Below are 24137 nucleotides of genomic sequence, written 5' to 3' on the forward strand. Positions count from 1 at the left end.
TAGTGCACTTATATAGGGAATAGGGTGAATTTTGGGAGGCACCCCTTTTCTCTTAAAACTAGTGAAAAGAAGAGACGCTGGCAAATACAGACGTGGGTTATTCCTGCCACATCTGGAGTAGAGTGAAGCTGCCCGTAGACACTGATCCTGCGTCAGTTTAGCATTTACCCCACTAATGGTTAAGGTTCATATGGGTCAGTTTAGCATTTACCCCACTAATGGTTAAGGTTCATATTGGGAAACTGATCCTAGATATGTACCTTGGGGAAACTTCACCCCGGAGCCACATGTTTGAAGAGTTTGAAGAAGACATTCATTTATTTCCAATTCAGTTGTGGTTCAGAGACCGTTCAATCATTACACAAGAAACAAGTCATGTAGTGAGCTTTGCAGTCCCTCAGAATATTTGACTCGTTTAAAAAAAAAAAAAAAAAAAGGTTGGTTTTTCAAAAGCAAAACAACAAAATGATGAGACTCCAGATTCCACAGGTTTGAAAATAACTGATACATGCCAGATTGTGTGAATTAAAACTAATTCCTGTTTCAGTGGTACAGGTCATTGCAAAATTGTGTGTTTTTAAATGTAATATAACTGGGATGGTATGAGAACAGCATAGAAAAATAGAAATAAATATTCTATCATCTCTCTCTTGTAACATAAAATAGTGTCTTAAACCCTTTGCTTGATACATATAAACCGACTATCAAACTAGTCTAGCGTGTGTGAGCACAGAAGATTCTGGAAGAACCGTGTTGTTGTACATTTGCGTTTCAGACCTTTGGAAATAAAGCCAATCGCGTTATGAAAATAAATGGCAGGTGCTACAGTATGGTCTAATTCTTCCTTTGGGAAACTTTTACCCCAACAGTGATTGTGAGGTAACACAAGATTAAGATTTGCAATATTTTAAACAGGACTTTCCACTTACTGAAGACAGTATACTGTACAAGCATTCAAATAAACTCATCCAGCTTCTTCGAAAATCCGACTTCAAGTGAATTAAACATTGTCAAATGGCTGAAAAACATTTTTGGTTGAGAGGTATCTTTTAAAACAAGTGCAGTCATTCTAAAACATGTACAATTGTTTGATAGCTCCTACTACAATATCCCATTCAACCTTAAATTATTTTATTCTTATGATAAAAACATCTTAAAATGACAAAAATCTAATTTCCTTGTAATCTGAATCCACAGATTAAATCCACAGTGCTCACATTAGGAAGACTAATTTTGCTAGATCAGCAAATGGCTTAGATTATAAAATGATTGTGCCGGTTTGGGCATGACCCCAAGGACTTATTCATTAGGCACCGAACGGAAGAAAACAGACAAACAGGGAGAGGGGTTCCCTGGACTTGTCCCATAAGAAATGCTTATTATCACTTCCCGTTGCAAAGCGTTTTGAAACGTTTTCCATTGCGTGCCTCATTAAAACAGGGCCCTGGACTCAGAACTTGTTTGCGGTGGCTTCCGCGGAGAAGCGGTGGGCGTAGCACTCATAGATGGTATCCAGGAAGGAACTGTCGTTCTGAAAGAGAGAGAAGAGCGAGACAGAGTTAGAGAGAGGAGGAAAGAGAGAGCGTTAGAGAGAGAGAGCGAGAGCGAGATGGAGAGGGGGAGATAAGAGAGGGATAGAGTACTTTGATCAGGAGCGGGGAACAGAAACAACACATTAGCATTTGGACAGGTTGAGTGCGTCTGTCTGCACTCTGCGCTGGTCTGAAACAGCTCTCTTTAGCAGGACAGTGTCCTTTGGCAAGACTGTCTGACTGTACAAAGACTTACAAACATAAACAGACTGACGGTGTACTGAGTAGAAAGACAGTTTATATAAACAAAGGCAGGAACCCAGGACAACCCATTTGGCTGTGTGAGACGAGCTGCTTCTTCAAGGGGGAAGAGTTTGACGCCTGCAGAATTGCTAGTATTATGTAAATACATTGAACAAAAAATATAAAAAGCAACATGTTGGTCCCATGTTTCATGAGCTGAAATAAAAGATCCCAGAAATATTCCATACGTACAAAAAGCTAATTTCTCTCAAATTTTGTGCACAAATTTGTTTACATCCCTGTTAGTGAGCATTTCTCCTTTGCCAAGATAATCCATCCACCTAACAGGTGTGGCATATCAAGAAGCTGATTAAACAGCATGATCATTACACAGGTGCACCTTGTGCTAGGGGCAATAAAATGCCACTAAAATGTGCAGTTGTCACACAACACAATGCCATAGATGTCTCAAGTTAAGGGAGCGCGCAATTGGCATGCTGACTGCAGGATGTCCACCAGAGCTGTTGCCAGAGAACTGAATGTTCATTTCTCTACCATAAGCCGCCTCCAAAGTCGTTTTAGAGAATTTGGCAGTACGTCCAACCGGCCTCAGATCCGCAGACCATGTGTAACCATGCCATCCCAGGATCTCCACATCCGGCTTCTTCACCTGCAGGATCGTCTGAGACCAGCCACCCGGACAGCTGATGAAACTGTAGGTTTACACAGCCGAACTGTCAGGGAAGCTCGTCTGCATGCTCGTCGTCCTCATCAGGGTCTTGACCTGACTGCAGTCATGTGAGCGAGCGGTTTGCTGATGTCAACGTTGTGAACAGAGTGCCCCATGGTGGCGGTGGGGTTATGGTATGGGCAGGCATAAGCTACAGACAACGAACACAATTGCATTTTATCGATGGCAATTGAATGCACAGAGATACTGTGACGAGATCCTGAGGCCCATTGTTGTGCCATTCATCCGCCACCATCACCTCATGTTTCAGCATGATAATGCACAGCCCCATGTCGCAATGAACTGTACACAACTCCTGGAATCTGACAATGTCCCAGTTGTTTCATGGCCTGCATACTCACCAGACATATCACTCATTGAGCGTGTTTGGGATGCTCTGGATCGACAGGGTGTTGGCAGTTCCCTCCAATATCCAGCAACTTCACACAGCCATTGAAGAGTGGGACAACATTCCACAGGCCGCAATCAACAGCCTGATCAACTCTACGCGAAGGAGATGTGATGCGCTGCATGAGGCAAATGGTGGTCACACCAGATACTGACTGGTTTTCTGATCCCATGCCCCTACCTTTTATTTTTTAAAGGTATCTGTGACCAACAGATGCATATCTGTATTCCCAGTCATGTGAAATCCATAGATTAGGGCCCAATTAATTAATTTAAAATTGACTGATTTCCTTATATCAGTGGTCACCAACCTTTTGAGTCAAAATCACTTTTGCAGTCAGAAAGCAAGCCAGAGATCTACTGCTAAGAATACTTTAAAAACATGACTTCATTTTTTAAAACATTAACCTCATAAAAACCATTCTGTAGGAATGAGGTTTGTGTAGTAATACATTATCACAGCATGTTGGCTATATGTCTGGCCTAACAATAGTGTATTATATTTCAAAACTCCAGCTTTGATAACTAAATAGATCAGTTGGTGTAGTACTTGCGAGGCACAGCTGAGCATAAATCGAAATCATTTCGTTTTTTTATTTTACTGACTGATGGTACCTGCATCTGATGGTCATGGTGCTTTCAAGGAAACTGGGAACTCTGGAGAAATCGTGACGTCATGATGTCAGTGATCTTCAGGTCAGAAAGTCGGAGCTCTAGAAAGATGCCAGAGTTTCCGACTTGGATGACCGTTCCAAAATAAAATCCAAGTCGGATCTAGCTTTTTTCAGAGATCCTAATTGTCTTGAACGCACTGAAGTCGGAGATTTCAGAGTTCCCAGTAGTTTTGAACATGGCATTAGTCTCAGCGGCGTGAGACTGACCAGAGAGAGGGGACACTCCGTCTTCCACCTGATGTCAAAACTCGAGTCGCACCGCATCTGCCTCATGCACAAATTCATATTGTTCCTACGACCAGAGAAATATCCTTGATATTAAAATAGACAAGATGAGCTGCTAATAATAATAATTAATAAAATGCAGGGCTGTCGATACACATGGCTACTCATTCATTGCAGCTGCAGGGCGAGTGGAAGTAGGGAGAAACGCTTTTATGTTTGGAATAGTGTTGAACAAAAACAATGTTGACAGTGCTGAATAAACTTGGACATGGAACTCACTCGTATAAAACAGCAGCTCTTTGCAAGTCTCTCTCTGAAGATGGTTTTTTAAAATTATGAAATCTCATGTAGGCTAGTATGAAACGTTGCTGTGGCTGGGGTCGTGGAAGCTGTAGGAACGGCGATTTGAGATATCAGATTGGCCAGCGCAGCAGGCAAACTTGATTTAGCCACAGACCTCCCAGTCCGCTGGGCAGGGGGAGTTTGTCTTTTCAGACAAATGAAATGGTTCAAAATGGGAACACTTTGCCTACCTGGTGCACAAGTCTTCTGAACCAAGTGCACCTACCGCCAACAGGGCTTCTGAACCAAGTGCACCTACCACCAACAGGGCTTCTGAACCAAGTGCACATACCACCAACAGGGCTTCTGAATCAAGTGCACCTACCACCAACAGGGCTTCTGAATCAAGTGCACCTACCACCAACAGGGCTTCCTGAATCAAGTGTACCTACCACCAACAGGGCTTCTGAATCAAGTGCACCTACCACCAACAGGGCTTCCTGAATCAAGTGCACCTACCACCAACAGGGCTTCTGAATCAAGTGCACCTACCACCAACAGGGCTTCCTGAATCAAGTGCACCTACCACCAACAGGGCTTCCTGAATCAAGTGCACCTACCACCAACAGGGCTTCCTGAATCAAGTGCACCTACCACCAACAGGGCTTCCTGAATCAAGTGCACCTACCACCAACAGGGCTTCCTGAATCAAGTGCACCTACCACCAACAGGGCTTCCTGAATCAAGTGCACCTACCACCAACAGGGCTTCCGGAATCAAGTGCACCTACCACCAACAGGGCTTCCTGAATCAAGTGCACCTACCACCAACAGGGCATCTGAACCAAGTCCACCTACCACCAACAGGGCTTCTGAACCAAGTCCACCTACCACCAACAGGCCTTCTGAACCAAGTGCACCTACCACCAACAGGGCTTCCTGAACCAAGTGCACCTACCACCAACAGGGCTTCTGAACCAAGTCCACCTACCACCAACAGGGCTTCTGAACCAAGTCCACCTACCACCAACAGGGCTTCTGAACCAAGTCCACCTACCACCAACAGGGCTTCTGAACCAAGTCCACCAACAGGGCTTCTGAACCAAGTCCACCTACCACCAACAGGGCTTCTGAACCAAGTCCACCTACCACCAACAGGGCTTCTGAACCAAGTCCACCTACCACCAACAGGGCTTCTGAACCAAGTCCACCTACCACCAACAGGGCTTCTGAACCAAGTCCACCTACCACCAACAGGGCTTCTGAACCAAGTCCACCTACCACCAACAGGGCTTCTGAACCAAGTCCACCTACCACCAACAGGGCTTCTGAATCAAGTCCACCTACCACCAACAGGGCTTCCTGAACCAAGTCCACCTACCACCAACAGGGCTACTGAACCAAGTCCACCTACCACCAATAGGGCAACACAAATAATAATAAAAGGAGCACAAGCCTTTATCATCGGCTTTCCTCCAGGAATGTTTGGTGATCGACTAGGAATGCCTTGAAGATCGACCGATTGGTGACCACTGGAACTCTGTCAAATCTTTGAAATTGTTGCATGTTGCGTTTATATTTTTGTTCAGTGTACATAACTTTGTTTCTGTAAAAACAGCCTGAGTATGTCTCATCCTCTCTCTCCTACCTGTATGAGGTGCAGCAGGGTGGCCTGGAGCTGGTTCTTAGAGAGGCCCCTGGGGTGGGGGTCCTCAGGGGCCTGTGGGGCCAGAAGGGCTGAGGGAGGATGAGGGCCAGGTGAGCAGTGGGGGTCCCCAGGGGCTTTGGGCTGGGGGCGCTTGGCCTGGGAGAAGACACTGGGGGACAGGAGGAGGGTAGGAGCCACCGTGGCTGGGATACGCTTGGGGGAGATCACCTGGAGATGGAGAGGGGATGGTTAGAGACCTTACTTCTACGAACCCAGATCCCTCCCTGTACAAAACCACTCCAGCACTTTATATGGTCCTTTGAGTCAGATAGGATATGTTTGTTTTTTTACCTGGAACTTCTGAGCAGCGGTGCCTGCAGAGTTCATGTCAGCCCAACTGTCCAGAGACCTGGCTGTAGAATGAGCTGACTGCTGGCCGTGCTGCCCCATGGCTGGGGGGGCTGGCTCGTGGAAGCGGGGGGCCAGGTTGGAGGAAGGCCTAGTGGGCTCCGGGACCAGACTCTGCTCCTGTTGAACCAGCTGCAGCCTCTGGAGCAGCTCATGGGGGGAGACGACACCAGTTAGCTGCACCGGCTGGGGGTGACCTGGCTGGGGTTGGAGGTGAAAGGGCTGGGGGTGGGACTGGGGTTGCTGGAAGGAGGGGAAAGGGTGAGAGGGCTGTGATTGAGGTTGAGGATGGCCAGGCTGGGTTTGGTGGAGAGGTTGAGACTGGGAGGGGTGTGAGGGCTGCAAGGGCACCAGCATCTGGGGGGGCTTGGTGGGTCTGAAGTACAGCGGCTGGGCCTGGTGAGGGTGGTGGTGATGGTGTTGAGAACCAGGGAAGCCCAAAGCATCCACCAGGAGAGGCTGAGGACGGGCAGACAGGAGGCCAGGGATGAGAGGAGGAGGGGGGTGGGAACAACAGGGAGTGGAGGAGGCCATCGAAGGGGTGGTGGAAGTGGGATGGTTCTGGAACAGTCTCTGGATGGGGTCTTGTCTGGCCTGGATCTGCTGGTGGTGTTGGAGGGCAGAGGGGGCTCCGTTCTCATGCAGCCTGTTCTCGGGTGACTCGGAGACGGGTTGGAGCAGCTCCATGGGACCCCCTCTCTGGAGCTGGTTCTGAGGCTGGGAGGAGAAGGAGGAAGCATCCCTCATGAGCTTCTGGAAGGCAGGGCAGTGCTGTGGGGGGCTGCTACCTGAGATCAGAACCCCTTCCTGGGCCTGGAGCTGGGCCTGGACTGGGTCCTCGTAGGACAGGGAGCGGGCCACCGCCGGGCGGACACCTCCAGGCTTACCCTGTGGCTGGGACCCTGGACCTCCTGACCCTGACCCAGCCATGGGAGAGACCAGCTCTGGTCTGGGCTGCTGGACACCAAACAGAGTGGCCAGAGAGAGAGGCCTGGGCTCTCCTTGACTATCCTAAGAGAGGGAAAGAGGATGGAGAGAGAGGGTGAGAGATAGGTGGTGTGAAACAGACAGGAGAGAACATAAGGTAACCAAACAGCAGAGAATACCTGTGATACCAGGTCAACACTGTGTTAGAAATCATTCATTTGACCATTTAAAAAACACTAATTCTAGCCACACAGGTGGAACACCTTATTTCCATTGTGTTCAATAAGGTGAAAGGCTGCGTGTACCTGAACAGGCCTCTCCTGTAGCACAGCCTGGGGATATCTCTCCATAGGTTTGACAGGGATAGGTTTGATCAGGTTGGGGTTGTCATCAAGGACATTACATCCTCCTATCTCCTTAGGCTCTGGATTACCACCCTGAGAGGAGAGGGGGAGAGAGGGAGACAGGGGGAGAGACAGAGGGAGAGAGAGAGAAAGAAAGAGAGAGAGAGAGAGAGAGAGAGAGAGAGATAAAGAGAGAGAGAGAGAGAGAGAGAGAGATAAAGAAAGAGATAAAAAGAGAGAGAGAGAGAGAGAGAGAGAGAGAGAGAGAGAGAGAGAGAGAGAGAGAGAGAGAGAGAGAGAGAGAGAGAGAGAGAGAGAGAGAGAGAGAGAGAGAGAGAGAGAGAGAGAGAGAGAGAGAGAGAGAGAGAGAGAGAGAGAGAGACAGAGAGACAGAGAGACAGACAGAGACAGAGTGAGAGAGACAGAGGTGCATTCAGGAATATATTAGCATGCACACATTATGCCACAGCAGCAAACATTTTATTTCCTCAGAAATACTTACAGAAATCACAGGCAGCAGCCTTGTTATATATGCCTTAGTGCCCCCTAGTGGTAGTGGTGGGTTAGTACCGTGTCATAGTGCTAGCACATACAGTAGGTACCTACCTTGTCATACTCATTGCGTGCTTTGGTCAGCATCTGCAGGATGTCCACTCCTTGTCCCTTCCCAGGGTCCCCTGCTGCCTCCAGGGCTCGAGGAGACACCAAGCCCCCCTGACCCTGTGCCTGTTGACCCAGCTGGGCTAGGGCCTGTTCCTGCTTCGTCAGACTGGAGAGAGAAGAGGTTAGAGTGTCTGTGTGAGTGAGTGAGTGTCTGTGTGAGGGAGTGAGTGAGAGAGTGAGGGAGTGAGTGAGTGAGTGAGAGAGCATGCAATAATTCGACTGCATTGACAGGAGATTGAGCAAACCTCGATTATGTGTTTACACGCACAGTCACATTTCATTTTTACACGGTCTCACACACAGTAACAGATGGTCATTCACTAGGGAGGCCACTACACAACAATCATTACATAAATCAACTGGAAACTGGTAGGGTTTAAATCACTGTGTGTGTGTATGTGTGTCTCTCTGTGAGTGTGTCTGTGCCTGTGCGTGTGTGTCTGTGCTGTTATGAATTGGCAATGGTCTGGCCCAATGCAGGCCCTGGTCCAAAGTAGTGCACTATATATGGAAAAGGGTACCATTTGAGACACAGCCCCTTAGTATTAATCTGACAGCTATTAGTTCACTAGGTGCCTTTGTATCCAGCAGGGGAATGCTGCCGCAGCGAATGCTTAATAAAACAATGTTTACATGATTTAACTATGATGGAGTGCTTTTAGTGGAGCAGTGTGGACAGACACAGACACCAGTGTTTTAGTGCAGCAGTGTGGACAGACACAGACACCAGTGTTTTAGTGCAGCAGTGTGGACAGACACAGACACCAGTGTTTTAGTGGAGCAGTGTGGACAGACACAGCCACCAGTGTTTTAGTGGAGCAGTGTGGACAGACACAGACACCAGTGTTTTAGTGGAGCAGTGTGGACAGACACAGCCACCAGTGTTTTAGTGCAGCAGTGTGGACAGACACCAGTGTTTTAGTGGAGCAGTGTGGACAGACACCAGTGTTTTAGTGGAGCAGTGTGGACAGACACAGACACCAGTGTTTTAGTGGAGCAGTGTGGACAGACACAGACACCAGTGTTTTAGTGCAGCAGTGTGGACAGACACCAGTGTTTTAGTGGAGCAGTGTGGACAGACACAGACACCAGTGTTTTAGTGGAGCAGTGTGGACAGACACAGACACCAGTGTTTTAGTGGAGCAGTGTGGACAGACACAGCCACCAGTGTTTTAGTGCAGCAGTGTGGACAGACACAGACACCAGTGTTTTAGTGCAGCAGTGTGGACAGACACAGCCACCAGTGTTTTAGTGCAGCAGTGTGGACAGACACAGACACCAGTGTTTTAGTGCAGCAGTGTGGACAGACACAGACACCAGTGTTTTAGTGCAGCAGTGTGGACAGACACAGACACCAGTGTTTTAGTGCAGCAGTGTGGACAGACACAGACACCAGTGTTTTAGTGCAGCAGTGTGGACAGACACAGACACCAGTGTTTTAGTGCAGCAGTGTGGACAGACACAGACACCAGTGTTTTAGTGCAGCAGTGTGGACAGACACAGACACCAGTGTTTTAGTGCAGCAGTGTGGACAGACACACCAGTGGCTAGTAGCTGGTGGTAGATAGTGAGTGATGACAGCTTGCAGGGATAGCGTCATGGGGACAGAGAGGGAGAGGTGTTACTCACTTCTTCATAAGCTCTGCGATGCGCTGGCAGTCCGCCTTATCATAGAACCAGATGCCATAGATAGCTACTAGAGAAAGAGAGAGAGAGAGAGAGAGAGAGAGCAGCGCAGGGAGCGAGACAGGTCACAGGTCAGTCAATGGCCGCAATCGAGGCTCCAATCTAAATCCAGGCAAAACAGACTGCAGTGCAGCGTCAACATCAGTCCAACCCCCCTCAGACAGAGAGTCATCGCTAAATACACCAGCTAGCACCATGGGAGTCGTTTCATTTCCCAGCCATCACAAAACACTGGGAGAAAGTAACAAAATATAGAACATGTGTGTGTGTGGGATCCTCTGTGTGTGTGATATGATCCTCTGGGTGTGTGTGTGTGATCCTCTGGGTGTGTGTGTGTGTGATCCTCTGGGTGTGTGTGTGTCCTCTGTGTGTGTGTGTGTGTGTGGTGGGGCTATAAGACGTGGTCCCTGGGGACATAAACAGTGTATACAGTGGAGATAAATAAGTACCAATCTGGGAATAGGATCTAAAGTCTAAAATAACCTGAACGATGAATGTTGGTGACTGTTGAAATAGGTTCACTGCTGTGTGTGTGTGTTCCTCTGTGTGTGTGTGTGTGTGTGTGTGTGTGTGTGGTGGGGCTATAAGACGTGGTCCCTGGGGACATAAACAGTGGTATACAGTGGAGATAAATAAGTACCAATCTGGGAATAGGATCTAAAGTCTAAAATAACCTGAACGATGAATGTTGGTGACTGTTGAAATAGGTTCACTGCTGTGTGTGTGTGTGTGTGTGTGTGTGTGTGTTGGCAGGCTCCCTGATGTGTTCCTTCCTGGCAGGCAGTCTGAGAGGAGGAATCGGGGCTGTGTCCCAATTATCTCTCCTTCCTCCCGAAGTGTGCACTTGTTCACTCCCCTTCACTGGTTTGAAAATGAAACACGGTGTAAACTCCCCTTCTAGCCCATGCCTCCGCCAACACAATGCTTTTTAGATTAGTGGGAAGTAGTGAACACTTTAGGGGAAGTGAGATATTATTGGGACACACCCCGAGGGATTACAGTGGAGACGGTGCTTCACACAAACAATTCCTCCTACTGGGGCACTGTTCATCCAGGATGGTTCCGGACATTCCCGGAACGGAAGATATACCGATAGATTCCAGGAAGGGGAGACCGGGCTGTGTTCAGCAGAGGACAATATATTCCACCATTGAGACACCATGGGATTACCTACTGTCATTATTAAAACGCAAGTCATGACTCACGCAAGACCACGTTAACTTCTTGGAAACTGTGACGACTTTCACCCGAGTGGACTATCATGGATTAAATAAAGATAAATACATAACAGTCCTGTGTTGATCTCGTCACCATCTTTAGTCATGATTCATGACATTGTTATGGATTAAGTGCAGGTTCTGGGTTCTGTCACCATGACCACATTGGCGTCTTAGTGTCATAATTACTCAGGGTAGCCTACATCAATGTTACAGACATATATGTGCTATGGGAAAGGACAAATGTCTCTGTGGCAGTTATCCAGGGTTAGGGCAGGCTGGGGCCGGATCATTGGGTGGTGGGGTAGGGACCATAGGGGGTGTAGAGGGGTAGAGGGGTTATTGAGGCTCTGGATCAGAGAGAGTTAGAAGCCAGGCCAGGCCACTACTCTACTCAGCGTGACTGAGACAGGAGACCTGTTGACAGGCAGACCAGGAACACTTCTCCTGTCACCTCCATCAGAGTAGAGCTCACGCAGCCTCAAATAGGCCAGGCAGGGAGATAACACCCCTGCACGCCGGTCGGCCCAAAAAAAAGAGAGGACAGGGGGAGAGATAAGGAAGGAGGAGAGAGAAAGGAGGGAAGAGTGAGGGAAGCAGGGTGGAGACTGAGGGAAGGACTGAGGGCTTTGGGACTGAACGCCAGCCAGTAGAATAGAGCATGCTGGCTCCTGACTGACAGAGAGAGAGACTACAGTGAGAGAGTAACTGAGTCAGTGAGGACAGCGGGTAAAAGCACTGGGAGTTCTGAGTAGCTGGATCTGCTACGGTCTGTCTGCTGCCACCCTGTCTGCCCCCCTGAGCTGTGTACCCTGAGCTGCCCTGCCTGGGGCTGTGGAGAGCCAAAGGTCACCCCCTGGGAAAAGGACCAGACAGACGCTCCAAACCCTGGGAAAATAAAGAACCAGCGAGGGCAGCGAGGAGAGAGAGACATCTCTGGAGGAGCTGAGAGACCACTTAGCTTAGTAGCTACAGGGGACTACTCTGGTTAGACTCCCCTACTACTCTCTCTGGGAAGGACTGAGACATCACCAAGTCTCACACCAGGCAGTCTCTCTGAGAAGACTGTACTGTTAGAGGAGAGACAGGTACAGGAGGAGGAGAGACAGGTACAGGAGGAGGAGAGACAGGTACAGGAGGAGGAGAGACAGGTACAGGAGGAGGAGAGACGGGTACAGGAGGAGGAGAGACAGGTACAGGAGGAGGAGAGACAGGTACAGGAGGAGGAGAGGCCGGTAAAGGAGGAGAGACTGGAACAGGAGGAGAGACAGGTACAGGAGCAGAATAGAGCGGTCAGGTACCTCAGTATTTTAAACCAGAGACTGAGGCAGAGAAAGGGTTCTATTGGTTCATTATTTCCTCATAGAACAAAAGGGGGGTGTTAAAGGAAGAGGACAGACAGGAGACTAGTATCTCAGCAGTACCAGCGGACAGACAGACAGACAGGAGACTAGTATCTCAGCAATATCAGAGGACAGACAGACAGACAGGAGACTAGTATCTCAGCAGTACCAGCGGACAGACAGACAGACAGGAGACTAGTATCTCAGCAGTACCAGAGTAAACGTTGTCTGAACGTTGGTTGTCACCTTGCAGCACTAAAGCAGAAGTCCTCCTTTGGAAAAGAGGCAGGGACAGAGACAAGGAGAATAGGAAGGTCTGTAAGAAGAAGAGGATAGACGGGTACCTCAGCAGTACCAGAGAAAACATTGTCTAAACGTTGTGTAAACGTTGTGACCTAGCAGCAGCTCCACAACACTACTACTACTACTACTACTAGACTATCGTCTTAGAGGGACTATGTTGGGGTGGTTGTTCCAGCGTAAACCCAAACATGAGCGTCTTCAAGAGGAGCCGGAGGTTCGGGCAGCCAAGGGGAAGCTCATCTCAGAGACAGAGATGGGGTACACCTACGTACGGCCAGGAGGTAAGGAAAGCGTCAAAGTGTTGTCATATAGCAGTGTTCCAAATGGCACCCTATTCCTTCTGTAGTGGCCGTGTCCCAAATGGCACCCTATTCCTTCTGTAGTGGCCTGTCTCAGGTGTATTTCTTAGCCTTTTTTGTCACCCTGTCAATCAGGTTTTCCGTTAGGTCAAATGTGTCGCTGACCGGCAGCATTTTCATTTACCGGACATTTGAGAAATTTACCGGACCCATATGCATTGGGTGTGTAACCTGATTAGGGCGTCCACCCTACGGTCCTCAGAATGACAGAAATCCCATTTAGATGATGGTCGTTCATATTAACAGAACATGCAAGTCGAGGATGCAACGATATGCGGGTCCTTCTTCCTGAATTCTAATGCGCACTTTGAAGATGTTAGAAATAACTTGTCCACATGTACTTTTCCTCAGCCAACAAGACGAGTAACCAACAGCAAAATCACTAGCCTATGTCAATCTACTATCACCCATAGTAGAAAAGTTAACCTATTCTATTGGTCAGCTTGTCGAGAAAACAATAGCCTATTCCAAATTCATCCAACCAGTAGATCTAGGCTACATAAAACATTAAAAAGCAATGTCTGATGCGACAGATCAGAACGTTTAGCTTTAAAAATGTTGATAAAACTATTTCTTCACATTATAAGGGCACCAAAGCACACAAGGCAGAAGGCTACGAGCGGCTGTTCGTTCCATAAAGCAACTGGTGGGGAAACAAGTTGTCAAAAGGACACTGCCCGATGCGAGCGGTTTCATGTGACAGAGATGAAAATATCCGTTAGAAATGTAGAAAGAGGGGAGATCTAATATGCAACAACTAGCACAGGATGCTAATATGACTAGGATTGTGCCTTTGGCTACTGGACAATGAAAGAAAGTTTAAATAAAATAATTTCCTCCACAGATCTAAATTTTGGCTAGGCTACATTGAAGCAAGTTAAGATATGCCTCATAATATGTATTCAAACATTAAGGTTTCAAACAGTTAAGTAAAATGTTTTCAAAATGCATACTGCCTCCAGCTCATTGCAAAGTGGTGTTACTCTCTGATGAAGCCTGCCTTCCGATGCATTTGCTGTTTGAGATGCCGCAGCAGCTCTCTGTCTGACAGGTTTTCAGCTCAAAGGCTCTGCATCTGTACGGGGTGATAAATAAGATGCATCATGAATACTGGACACACGCCCACATTTAATTCCACTAAATTATGCAAATTAACCTATAGACCGATGAGTATGACCAGTCAAATGTATTTCCATCGACTGGTATTTCCATCAATGAATAGACTAAAAAGCATTATTTTTCAATGGGATTTTTCCCTTCTTCTCCCGGACAATTGGCCGGCACCAATTGTATTTATCGGCTTTTCTATATAGATCTTTTTTTCGGTCCAAAAGCCGGCTATTACAGGCTAACAGAAACCCTGCTGTCAACGTCACATAATAATGATGTCACAGCAGAGACAACATTCTAATTGGCCTGGCTGGCACTTCCACCAGCTAATGACCCCATGCTGAAATATTTGTTTAGTGATAAGATTCCGTGACCACTCGTGAAAGGTCATGTTGAGGGACGTGTGGTGTTCTAAACATCCCATATAAATAACTCAGTTAGCTATATTTTTCCCCCTCGGGACAGTTCTGTTTGTGTGTAAATGTCTAATAATTAGAGGACTATAACCCAAACAGAACGAGGACTCCAGCAATATCTTAAACAAAGCATTCCACCGGTCTGTCACTGAGAATGATGTGTGCATCAGTGTGTGTGTGTGTGTGTGTGTGTGTGTGGTGTGTTTGACTTACAATGAAGGGTTGGTTTGTATCTAATGTAGGCTGGTTGGCTGGATCCCTGGTGTTGGCAGGACACTTGCGGTAGAAAACCGGCACAGAGGCACTCAAACCTGGGACTACTGCCACCAAAATACCTCTGGACCATATATGGACCTGTGGGGCCACAGCCACTAGACTAGAGACGGCTCCAGGCTCCTCTCCTCAGGGTGTGTGTGTGTGTGTGTGTGTGTGTGTGTGTGTGTGTGTGTGTGTCTGCAGCACTGAGTCTCTTTCTCAGTCTGCAACCGACCTGGGTTCAAATACTATTCGAAGTCATTTCAAACACTTTATTTGGGCTTGATTGAGCTTGTCTGGCTTAACGCACTAATAGAATAGTCCCCAAACTATAAATACCACCCATCAGGCACCCCAGCCGGGCTAGGGGATACGCTCAAAGGTTTTTTAAAAGATTTCAAAATAGTGTTTGAACCCAGGTCTGGTCTGCACTCCGCAAATAGTTCTCTCATTTAAATGAAGTGTTCCATGATTGTCCAGGAATCCTGGCCTATGCCACTTGGAAGAAAGTTAGCTTCATCTTCAATCTGTTTAAACTATGCTGACCTCTCCAGTAGTATTGACCATGATTCACATTCAATCTCTTTCTAGAAATGTAAGATTTGTTCTAATCAAATGAAAATCTTCCGAGATGTGTAGCCTAGCAGGACTTAAATAAATATGACCTGGAATGCAAAGATCAACATCTACAGGCCTATACCACTGACCCATAGTTCCTGTGGTGATATATACACACTGATGGACACATAGTTCCTATGGTGATATATACACACTGATGGACACATAGTTCATATGGTGATATATACACACTGATGGACACAGTTCCTATGGTGATATATACACTCTGATGGACACATAGTTCCTATGGTGATATATACACACTGATGGACACAGTTCCTATGGTGATATATACACACTGATGGACACATAGTTCCTATGGTGATATATACACACTGATGGACACAGTTCCTGTGGTAATATATACACACTGATGGACACATAGTTCCTATGGTGATATATACACACTGATGGACACATAGTTCCTATGGTGATATACACACACTGATGGACTAAGGTATTCAAATGCCCAGGTACTGAATAGGCAGGCTGAACAGCCCAGGTACTGAGTAGGTAGGCTGAACAGCCCAGGTACTGAATAGGTAGGCTGAACAGCCCAGGTACTGAATAGGTAGGCTGAACAGCCCAGGGACTGAATAGGTAGGCTGAACAGCCCAGGGACTGAGTAGGCAGGCTGAACAGCCCAGGGACTGAGTAGGCAGGCTGAACAGCCCAAGGACTGAGTAGGTAGGCTGAACAGCCCAGGTACTGAGTAGGCAGGCTGAACAGCCCAGGTACTGAGTAGGCAGGCTGAACAGCCCAGGTACTGAGTAGGCAGGCTGAACAGCCCAGGTACTGAGTAGGCAGGCTGAACAGCCCAGGTACTGAGTAGGCAGGCTGAACAGCCCAGGTACTGAGTAGGCAGGCTGAACAGCCCAGGTACTGAGTAGGCAGGCTGAACAGCCCAGGTACTGAGTAGGCAGGCTGAACAGCCCAGGTACTGAGTAGGTAGGCTGAACAGCCCAGGTACTGAATAGGTAGGCTGAACAGCCCAGGGACTGAGTAGGCAGGCTGAACAGCCCAGGTACTGAGTAGGCAGGCTGAACAGCCCAGGTACTGAGTAGGCAGGCTGAACAGCCCAGGTACTGAGTAGGCAGGCTGAACAGCCCAGGGACTGAGTAGGCAGGCTGAACAGCCCAGGGACTGAGTAGGCAGGCTGAACAGCCCAGGGACTGAGTAGGCAGGCTGAACAGCCCAGGTACTGAGTAGGTAGGCTGAACAGCCCAGGTACTGAGTAGGCAGGCTGAACAGCCCAGGTACTGAGTAGGCAGGCTGAACAGCCCAGGTACTGAGTAGGCAGGCTGAACAGCCCAGGTACTGAGTAGGCAGGCTGAACAGCCCAGGTACTGAGTAGGCAGGCTGAACAGCCCAGGTACTGAGTAGGCAGGCTGAACAGCCCAGGTACTGAGTAGGCAGGCTGAACAGCCCAGGTACTGAGTAGGCAGGCTGAACAGCCCAGGTACTGAGTAGGTAGGCTGAACAGCCCAGGTACTGAATAGGTAGGCTGAACAGCCCAGGGACTGAGTAGGCAGGTTGAACAGCCCAGGTACTGAGTAGGCAGGCTGAACAGCCCAGGTACTGAGTAGGTAGGCTGAACAGCCCAGGGACTGAATAGGTAGGCTGAACAGCCCAGGTACTGAGTGGGTAGGCTGAACAGCCCAGGTACTGAGTAGGCAGGCTGAACAGCCCAGGGACTGAGTAGGTAGGCTGAACAGCCCAGGTACTGAGTAGGTAGGCTGAACAGCCCAGGTACTGAATAGGTAGGCTGAACAGCCCAGGTACTGAATAGGTAGGCTGAACAGCCCAGGGACTGAGTAGGCAGGCTGAACAGCCCAGGTACTGAGTAGGCAGGCTGAACAGCCCAGGTACTGAGTAGGCAGGCTGAACAGCCCAGGTACTGAGTAGGCAGGCTGAACAGCCCAGGTACTGAGTAGGCAGGCTGAACAGCCCAGGTACTGAGTAGGCAGGCTGAACAGCCCAGGGACTGAGTAGGCAGGCTGAACAGCCCAGGGACTGAGTAGGCAGGCTGAACAGCCCAGGGACTGAGTAGGCAGGCTGAACAGCCCAAGGACTGAGTAGGTAGGCTGAACAGCCCAGGTACTGAGTAGGCAGGCTGAACAGCCCAGGTACTGAGTAGGCAGGCTGAACAGCCCAGGTACTGAGTAGGCAGGCTGAACAGCCCAGGTACTGAGTAGGCAGGCTGAACAGCCCAGGTACTGAGTAGGCAGGCTGAACAGCCCAGGTACTGAGTAGGCAGGCTGAACAGCCCAGGTACTGAGTAGGCAGGCTGAACAGCCCAGGTACTGAGTAGGCAGGCTGAACAGCCCAGGTACTGAATAGGTAGGCTGAACAGCCCAGGGACTGAGTAGGCAGGCTGAACAGCCCAGGGACTGAGTAGGCAGGCTGAACAGCCCAGGTACTGAGTAGGCAGGCTGAACAGCCCAGGTACTGAGTAGGCAGGCTGAACAGCCCAGGTACTGAGTAGGTAGGCTGAACAGCCCAGGTACTGAGTAGGCAGGCTGAACAGCCCAGGTACTGAGTAGGCAGGCTGAACAGCCCAGGTACTGAGTAGGCAGGCTGAACAGCCCAGGTACTGAGTAGGCAGGCTGAACAGCCCAGGTACTGAGTAGGCAGGCTGAACAGCCCAGGTACTGAGTAGGTAGGCTGAACAGCCCAGGTACTGAATAGGTAGGCTGAACAGCCCAGGGACTGAGTAGGCAGGCTGAACAGCCCAGGTACTGAGTAGGCAGGCTGAACAGCCCAGGTACTGAGTAGGCAGGCTGAACAGCCCAGGTACTGAGTAGGCAGGCTGAACAGCCCTGGGGACTGAGTAGGCAGGCTGAACAGCCCAGGTACTGAGTGGGTAGGCTGAACAGCCCAGGTACTGAGTGGGTAGGCTGAACAGCCCAGGTACTGAGTAGGTAGGCTGAACAGCCCAGGTACTGAGTAGGTAGGCTGAACAGCCCAGGTACTGAGTGGGTAGGCTGAACAGCCCAGGTACTGAGTGGGTAGGCTGAACAGCCCAGGTACTGAGTAGGCAGGCTGAACAGCCCAGGTACTGAGTAGGCAGGCTGAACAGCCCAGGTACTGAGTAGGCAGGCTGAACAGCCCAGGTACTGAGTAGGCAGGCTGAACAGCCCAGGTACTGAGTAGGCAGGCTGAACAGCCCAGGGACTGAGTAGGCAGGCTGAACAGCCCAAGGACTGAGTAGGCAGGCTGAACAGCCCTGGGGACTGAGTAGGCAGGCTGAACAGCCCAGGTACTGAGTAGGCAGGCTGAACAGCCCAGGTACTGAGTAGGCAGGCTGAACAGCCCAGGGACTGAGTAGGCAGGCTGAACAGCCCAGGTACTGAGTAGGCAGGCTGAACAGCCCAGGTACTGAGTAGGCAGGCTGAACAGCCCAGGTACTGAGTAGGCAGGGTGAACAGCCCAGGGACCGAGTAGGCAGGCTGAACAGCCCAGGGGACTGAGTAGGCAGGCTGAACAGCCCTGGGGACTGAATAGGTAGGCTGAACAGCCCAGGTACTGAGTAGGCAGGCTGAACAGCCCTGGGGACTTACAGCGAGCGTTCCTGTAGAGGAGGAAGGGGTCCTGCAGTTGGAAGTCCAGGTCTTTAGTGATGGGTTCAGTCAGGTTCTCCATGCTCAGCCTGTTCATTATGGTGAAGCCATGTCTGGGAGACGCCAGCCTGAGGACAAACAGGAGGACATGAATAGAAAGAGCTAAGGGACTTTACATTGCACAGGCCTTATACCAGAGTTAATAGCAAAGTACACAGGGCATCAATAAAAACATTTAAATAAAAGCAGGAGGTACTTTACATTACATACAAGTTCAATAACCTGTGTAACACGCTAACAGCCTGGAAACTAACCAGTAAGTACATGCATGCATCGGAGTTTGAGAATTTTCTTAAGAGTACAAGAACTACAGTGGTAATGTATGTACAAGTAGGCCTACAAGGAAACAGAAAGGTGTTGCATGTTCAAGTAGGCCAACAAGGAAACAGAAAGGTGCTGCATGTTCAAGTAGGCCAACAAGGAAACAGAAAGGTGTTGTATGTTCAAGTAGGCCAACAAGGAAACAGAAAGGTGTTGCATGTTCAAGTAGGCCAACAAGGAAACAGAAAGGTGTTGCATGTTCAAGTAGGCCTACAAGGAAACGGAAAGGTGTTGCATGTTCAAGTAGACCAACAAGGAAACAGAAAGGTGTTGCATGTTCAAGTAGGCCAACAAGGAAACAGAAAGGTATTACATGTTTATGACCCGTTTCCTGGGTGGGATAAGGTGTGTGGGAGTAGTCATGGCTCTTCCAGGATACAGGCCAGAATAGTCTACTGAGTGATAACCAATCTGTTCAGAGTGAGGGGAGGGGGGCTGACGTAGCTAGCCCACTAAGCCCATTATATTTAACCTGTTGGAAGCAGGCTTCTCAGCTCACAGCTGAAGTATACACAGAGACTGGTTCCAAATGGCACCCTATTCCCTATATAGGCCACCATTTGGGACGGATCCCACCAAGTTTCAGCGCTCACGGGGGAAGTACACAGAGAAAGTAATTAGCTAGCATCGTAAAAGACCCATTATACCTTGTGTACACAAACAGGGTCCCCTCCACGTCAGTCTTCTCCTGCAAAACAAACACAACATACAGTAACTGATTAGGGTTGAATGAATTAAGGACATTGATTTGCTTGAACAGAGCCTTGATTGATCTCTCCTTAACATTCATAGCAAAATGTTACGTAGGCTGTGGGATATGAGGGTTATGAAGAAAACTTCTACCGGTGCGATGATTGAGTCACCGATTATTTGGACCAATCATGATTTCGGGGGGGTGGGGGGGGGGGGGGGTCACCTACATCTGCATTTTTTTAAATGTTTGAAAGGGGAGGGGTTCACCACCGTCACACCCACCTTCAGAACCAAGTGGGCAATTCCACGATAACAGAATGATTCTGAGACTCCGATTTTTCACTTTTAAAATGTATGCCAAACAAAAACCAATGATTGCAAAGTTAAACCACACAACTCTATGCACAAGGATGGGAAAACAAATTTACTTGAAGAACAGTGCAGATGCAAAGTTTGGTAACAGAATGACAGCACAAATAGCACAAACCGTGATCCTGTTAATGTTACCAAACTTTGCACCTTGCATCAAGTAAATGTGTTTTTGTAAAATATTCTTAAAAGTCATCCTTGTGCATAGAGTTGTATGGTTTGTTTAACTTTGCAAATCTTTAGTTTTTGTTTGGCACATATTTCAAAATGATAAAATCTGTGTCTCAGCATTATTCTGTTCCCTTGGAATTGCCCAAATCCAGAGGCAAGCATTCACACAATATTTGGTTTTGGGTGGCCCATATTCACTGACCTATCTACTACTATGTCAACATTCAGTCTGAAAACTGTCAGCTGTTTACAAACTAGTAGCAATGTGATAAATACTTACTCTTGTCCACCACATCATCTCACAATAATAACTAGCTGGTGGGCAATAGGTACTATGTGCTCCAGTATCTGTGCGTTGGAGTTGTTGACGATGAGCGTGATGCGTCTCCTCTAACGCCCAGGGCCTGGTTTCCCAAAAGCATCTTAAGGCTAACGCCGCGTTCACGTGATAGTCGGAACTAGGCAACTCTGACATTTCCGACTTCCTAACAGGTTGTAGTTATACGCGTGTCATGTTCAACCAGTTAGCAAGTCGGAAATGTTCCACATTTCCTAGTGCCAACTAGCACGTGAACGTGGCATAAGTTCATAGCTAGAACCTTTGTAGGAGCATCGTTAAATCTCAGAGCGGTTTCCCAAAACCATTGTTATTAACGTTGCACTTGAAAACGCTCGTAATCTAACGCCTGCCTCAGACCACTCGTAGAACAGTTAAATGTGTCGTTGGATGGTTCCCTGCCCTCCCACTTTATACACAGATCCACTAAACATAGAGAATCACAAGATTTATACGTCTCTCCGTGACCGCGATAACTTCAGAACAAAGTTGACTACAAATACAAAGTTGCCAATGTCTTTGCAATTGATGCAAGTCAAGCAACGTATAAAAAGAGGCTTCAAATGAAAACCAAGATGGCTGCATTAAAACAAACAATAAGCTATAGGCCTGTTTCAATCCGTTTTATTTTGCTACTTGTAGGCTACTGTCTAATTTGTCTCGACATATTTCATGATGTGTATCCTAAAAGGCGTGGCACGGTGAATCCGACGTCTGCATTGGGCCATGCAGCATTTACGGTGATATAACCTCTGCAGAAGTCAGGGCATTCATACTTCTTGCCCTTCGCGGAGCAGCGCAGAGCTGTTGAGCCGAGCTGCTGTGAAAGAAATTGTCAAGGATGTGAATTTGTGTTTATAAAAGGACCTACCGTCACCCAATCAATTCAATGCAGAGCTATTTGGAGCTCGCCGCATTGTTACAACATTTGGGAGGCGCACGGAGATGCGGTACGGAGCTCAATTTGGCCTCTGCGTGCCTCCGGAGGCTCTGCAATTGTGTCACACCCTCCATAGGGGCCTCTGACTACATTTCACGTGCGCCTCTCAAAATGTTGTAACAATGTGAAGGACTACATACAGCTCCACATTGACATGATTGGTTGACGTGGGTGGGGGCGGGAGGTCCTGTATAAACACAAACTCACTTCCTTGACAACAGCTCTGCAAAGCACAAAAAGTATGTTTGCTCTGAGTTCTGCATAGGCCGCATAACAGTAAATGCTGTCTGGCCACTGCTGACGTCGGATTGACCATGCAGAGCCTTTTAGCAACCATTCTTATCTCTGCATGGTGTTTTGGGAAACGCATGTTACATCTTCAGCTGTTGTAGGAAAGATGCATCTTGAAAACACTCTTAAGCCTAAATTCCATCGCTATCGGAAACCGGGGCCTTGAAGCTCCGATTTAAACTCATTTACATTTTTTACATTTACGTTTAAACTCCCATTAGACAGCTCTGCAAGCGTTAGCTATAATGTCAAAATGCGTTCGTTACTCACCAAATATGGAGTCTTGCTGAGCAACTATCTTAATTTACTCCCGTTACAGCCGGTACGTACTTCCAACAAAGGTCTAAATGAAAAGTAACCGAAAATATGCTCTAATGCTATTGAGCTGTTGTAGACTTCCGACCTGTGCGTGGCATTAATGTGTAATTTACAATGGAGGTTTCAAATAGGCTTTTTTCGGTTGTTTGTCAAATAAATAAATACACATACACATTAAGATAGTTGTTCTGCGAAACTCCATATTTTGTGAGTAACAAACGTATTTTGACAAAACGCTTGCTGAGCTGTGTAATGGGAGTTTGAATCTGAGCTTCTTGGGCGATATGCCGCCTTCAAAACAACTGGGAACTCGTAAATCTCCGACTTCCGAGCGTTCAAACATCTGGGACCTCGGGAATAAAACGATCTCGGACTGTGAAAAATCGATTTGAACGGTCATCCACCTCGGGAACTCGGGCCTCTTTGTAGAACTCCGACCTGAAGATCACTGACCTCATGATTTGACCTCGTATTTTTCCCGAGTTCCCAGTTGTTTAGAACGCCGCGTCATATTCATCGTCGACATCTCTAACGCACATAGTTGGCAGGCATTATTGCCACGTTAACGTGCTTAGTCGGAATTAGGAAACGTCCAACTTGCTAATATGTTAGCTATACACGTGCCGTGTCCAACCAGTTAACAAGTCGGACGTTTGAGTTTCCTAGTGCCGACTAGGACGTGAAAGCGGTATAGGGTGATGTTAGCTAGCTTTCTAGCTAGCTAGTTTATTGGAGAACTAGTTAATGCTAAATTGACAAGCCAAATCTTCCAAAACCACGTGAATTCAACCTGGTAAACTAGCTTATAATGTGGCATCCATATCTGTCCGCCACGATGTTAGTTAACGTTAGATAGCATGCAACTTTGTTGAAAAGAGAAGCGCGCGCGAACAGAGGTAACATCCCCTAACTCACCCACTCATTTGATCGGTTGTTGAAAGTATACAACGCCACTTGACTCGCCACATCTACAATGTTGTTGATGTAAGGATCTTGTCTTTGCAGGGCGGCGAGACTAATGTCCAAACCTTTAGCAGTGAGACAGGTGTTTCCACCCGATGAGCTTGCAGTCATTGTTCTCTGTGAGCTAGCTAGCTAGTTTAGGTCGCTACCAATGCTAACTGGCACGCTATCGCAGGTGAAGGAATTTGTGACGGTTCCAAAGTAAAAAAGCACACTATTGAAACTATCCTCGTCACATTACACTTATGAATTCAAATATTTAAAATAATTAAAGAGAACATAAAAGTGAAGTGTAACTGTTCGGTACACTATCAACAGCTCACTTGACAGCAGCCATGTTTCGTCGAACAGATTGTAAACAATTAGGCATGACGAGTTGAGCGTGGATGGATATAAGGAACGTTAATCAATCTCGAAAAATAGATTGACCGCTTCATCAGGCGGAAGCAGAAGTTGATGATGAAGGATGTTTATTGGCTAGGCAGGTTGCACCAAAATAACTTTGGACTTTGTCAATGATATCTTGTTAGAATCCATCGTTGAATCCATTGAATTCCATTTTGTCCTGAAAAGTTTTGAAGGCTTACTTCAAAATCACTTTTATATCCGTCTGATCATTGAAATTCGTTAGTTTGTTAATTAATTAATTAATTAGTCGACTTAATACCTTGTTTAGCAGATACAATTTGCAGCATATCATAGGCCTGAAAATGTGTGCTGCCGA

The 24137-nt window shown here is 47.8% G+C and overlaps 1 protein-coding gene across 3 annotated transcripts; it reads right to left on the minus strand.

The window, feature by feature from the left end:
* Positions 1 to 299: 299 nt before the first annotated feature.
* LOC311114044 (mRNA-decapping enzyme 1B-like) lies at positions 300 to 23612 on the minus strand. Of its 3 annotated transcripts, none has more exons than XM_084189319.1 (9): positions 23366 to 23612; positions 19979 to 20019; positions 18951 to 19078; positions 9713 to 9776; positions 8027 to 8189; positions 7382 to 7513; positions 6093 to 7160; positions 5742 to 5969; positions 300 to 1531 (listed from the first exon to the last, which is right to left on the minus strand). In XM_084189319.1, exons 1-9 carry the CDS (start codon positions 23522 to 23524, stop codon positions 1451 to 1453), a joined length of 2064 nt encoding a protein of 687 aa, XP_084045445.1. In that variant the 5' UTR covers positions 23525 to 23612; the 3' UTR covers positions 300 to 1450. The 3 variants fall into 3 exon arrangements, with proteins under 3 accessions (XP_084045445.1, XP_084045444.1, XP_084045446.1); XM_084189318.1 differs by having other exon boundaries at positions 9713 to 9779; XM_084189320.1 differs by lacking the exon at positions 23366 to 23612 and adding an exon at positions 22403 to 22469 and having other exon boundaries at positions 9713 to 9779.
* Positions 23613 to 24137: the final 525 nt, after the last annotated feature.

Source organism: Coregonus lavaretus (assembly GCF_964263955.1).
Source record: "Coregonus lavaretus genome assembly, contig: HAP1_SCAFFOLD_4587, whole genome shotgun sequence".
NCBI lineage: Eukaryota > Metazoa > Chordata > Actinopteri > Salmoniformes > Salmonidae > Coregonus > Coregonus lavaretus.

Coding starts and splice junctions, on each gene's coding strand:
- LOC311114044 (XM_084189318.1), bottom strand. CDS start 23,524: ATGACTGCAAGCTCATCGGGTGGAAACACCTGTCTCACTGCTAAAGGT. Junction 8,190..9,712: donor ATCGCAGAGCTTATGAAGAA/GTGAGTAACACC, acceptor TTCTCTCTCCAG/TCTGACGAAGCAGGAACAGG. Junction 7,161..7,381: donor TACAGGAGAGGCCTGTTCAG/GTACACGCAGCC, acceptor TCCCTCTCTTAG/GATAGTCAAGGAGAGCCCAG.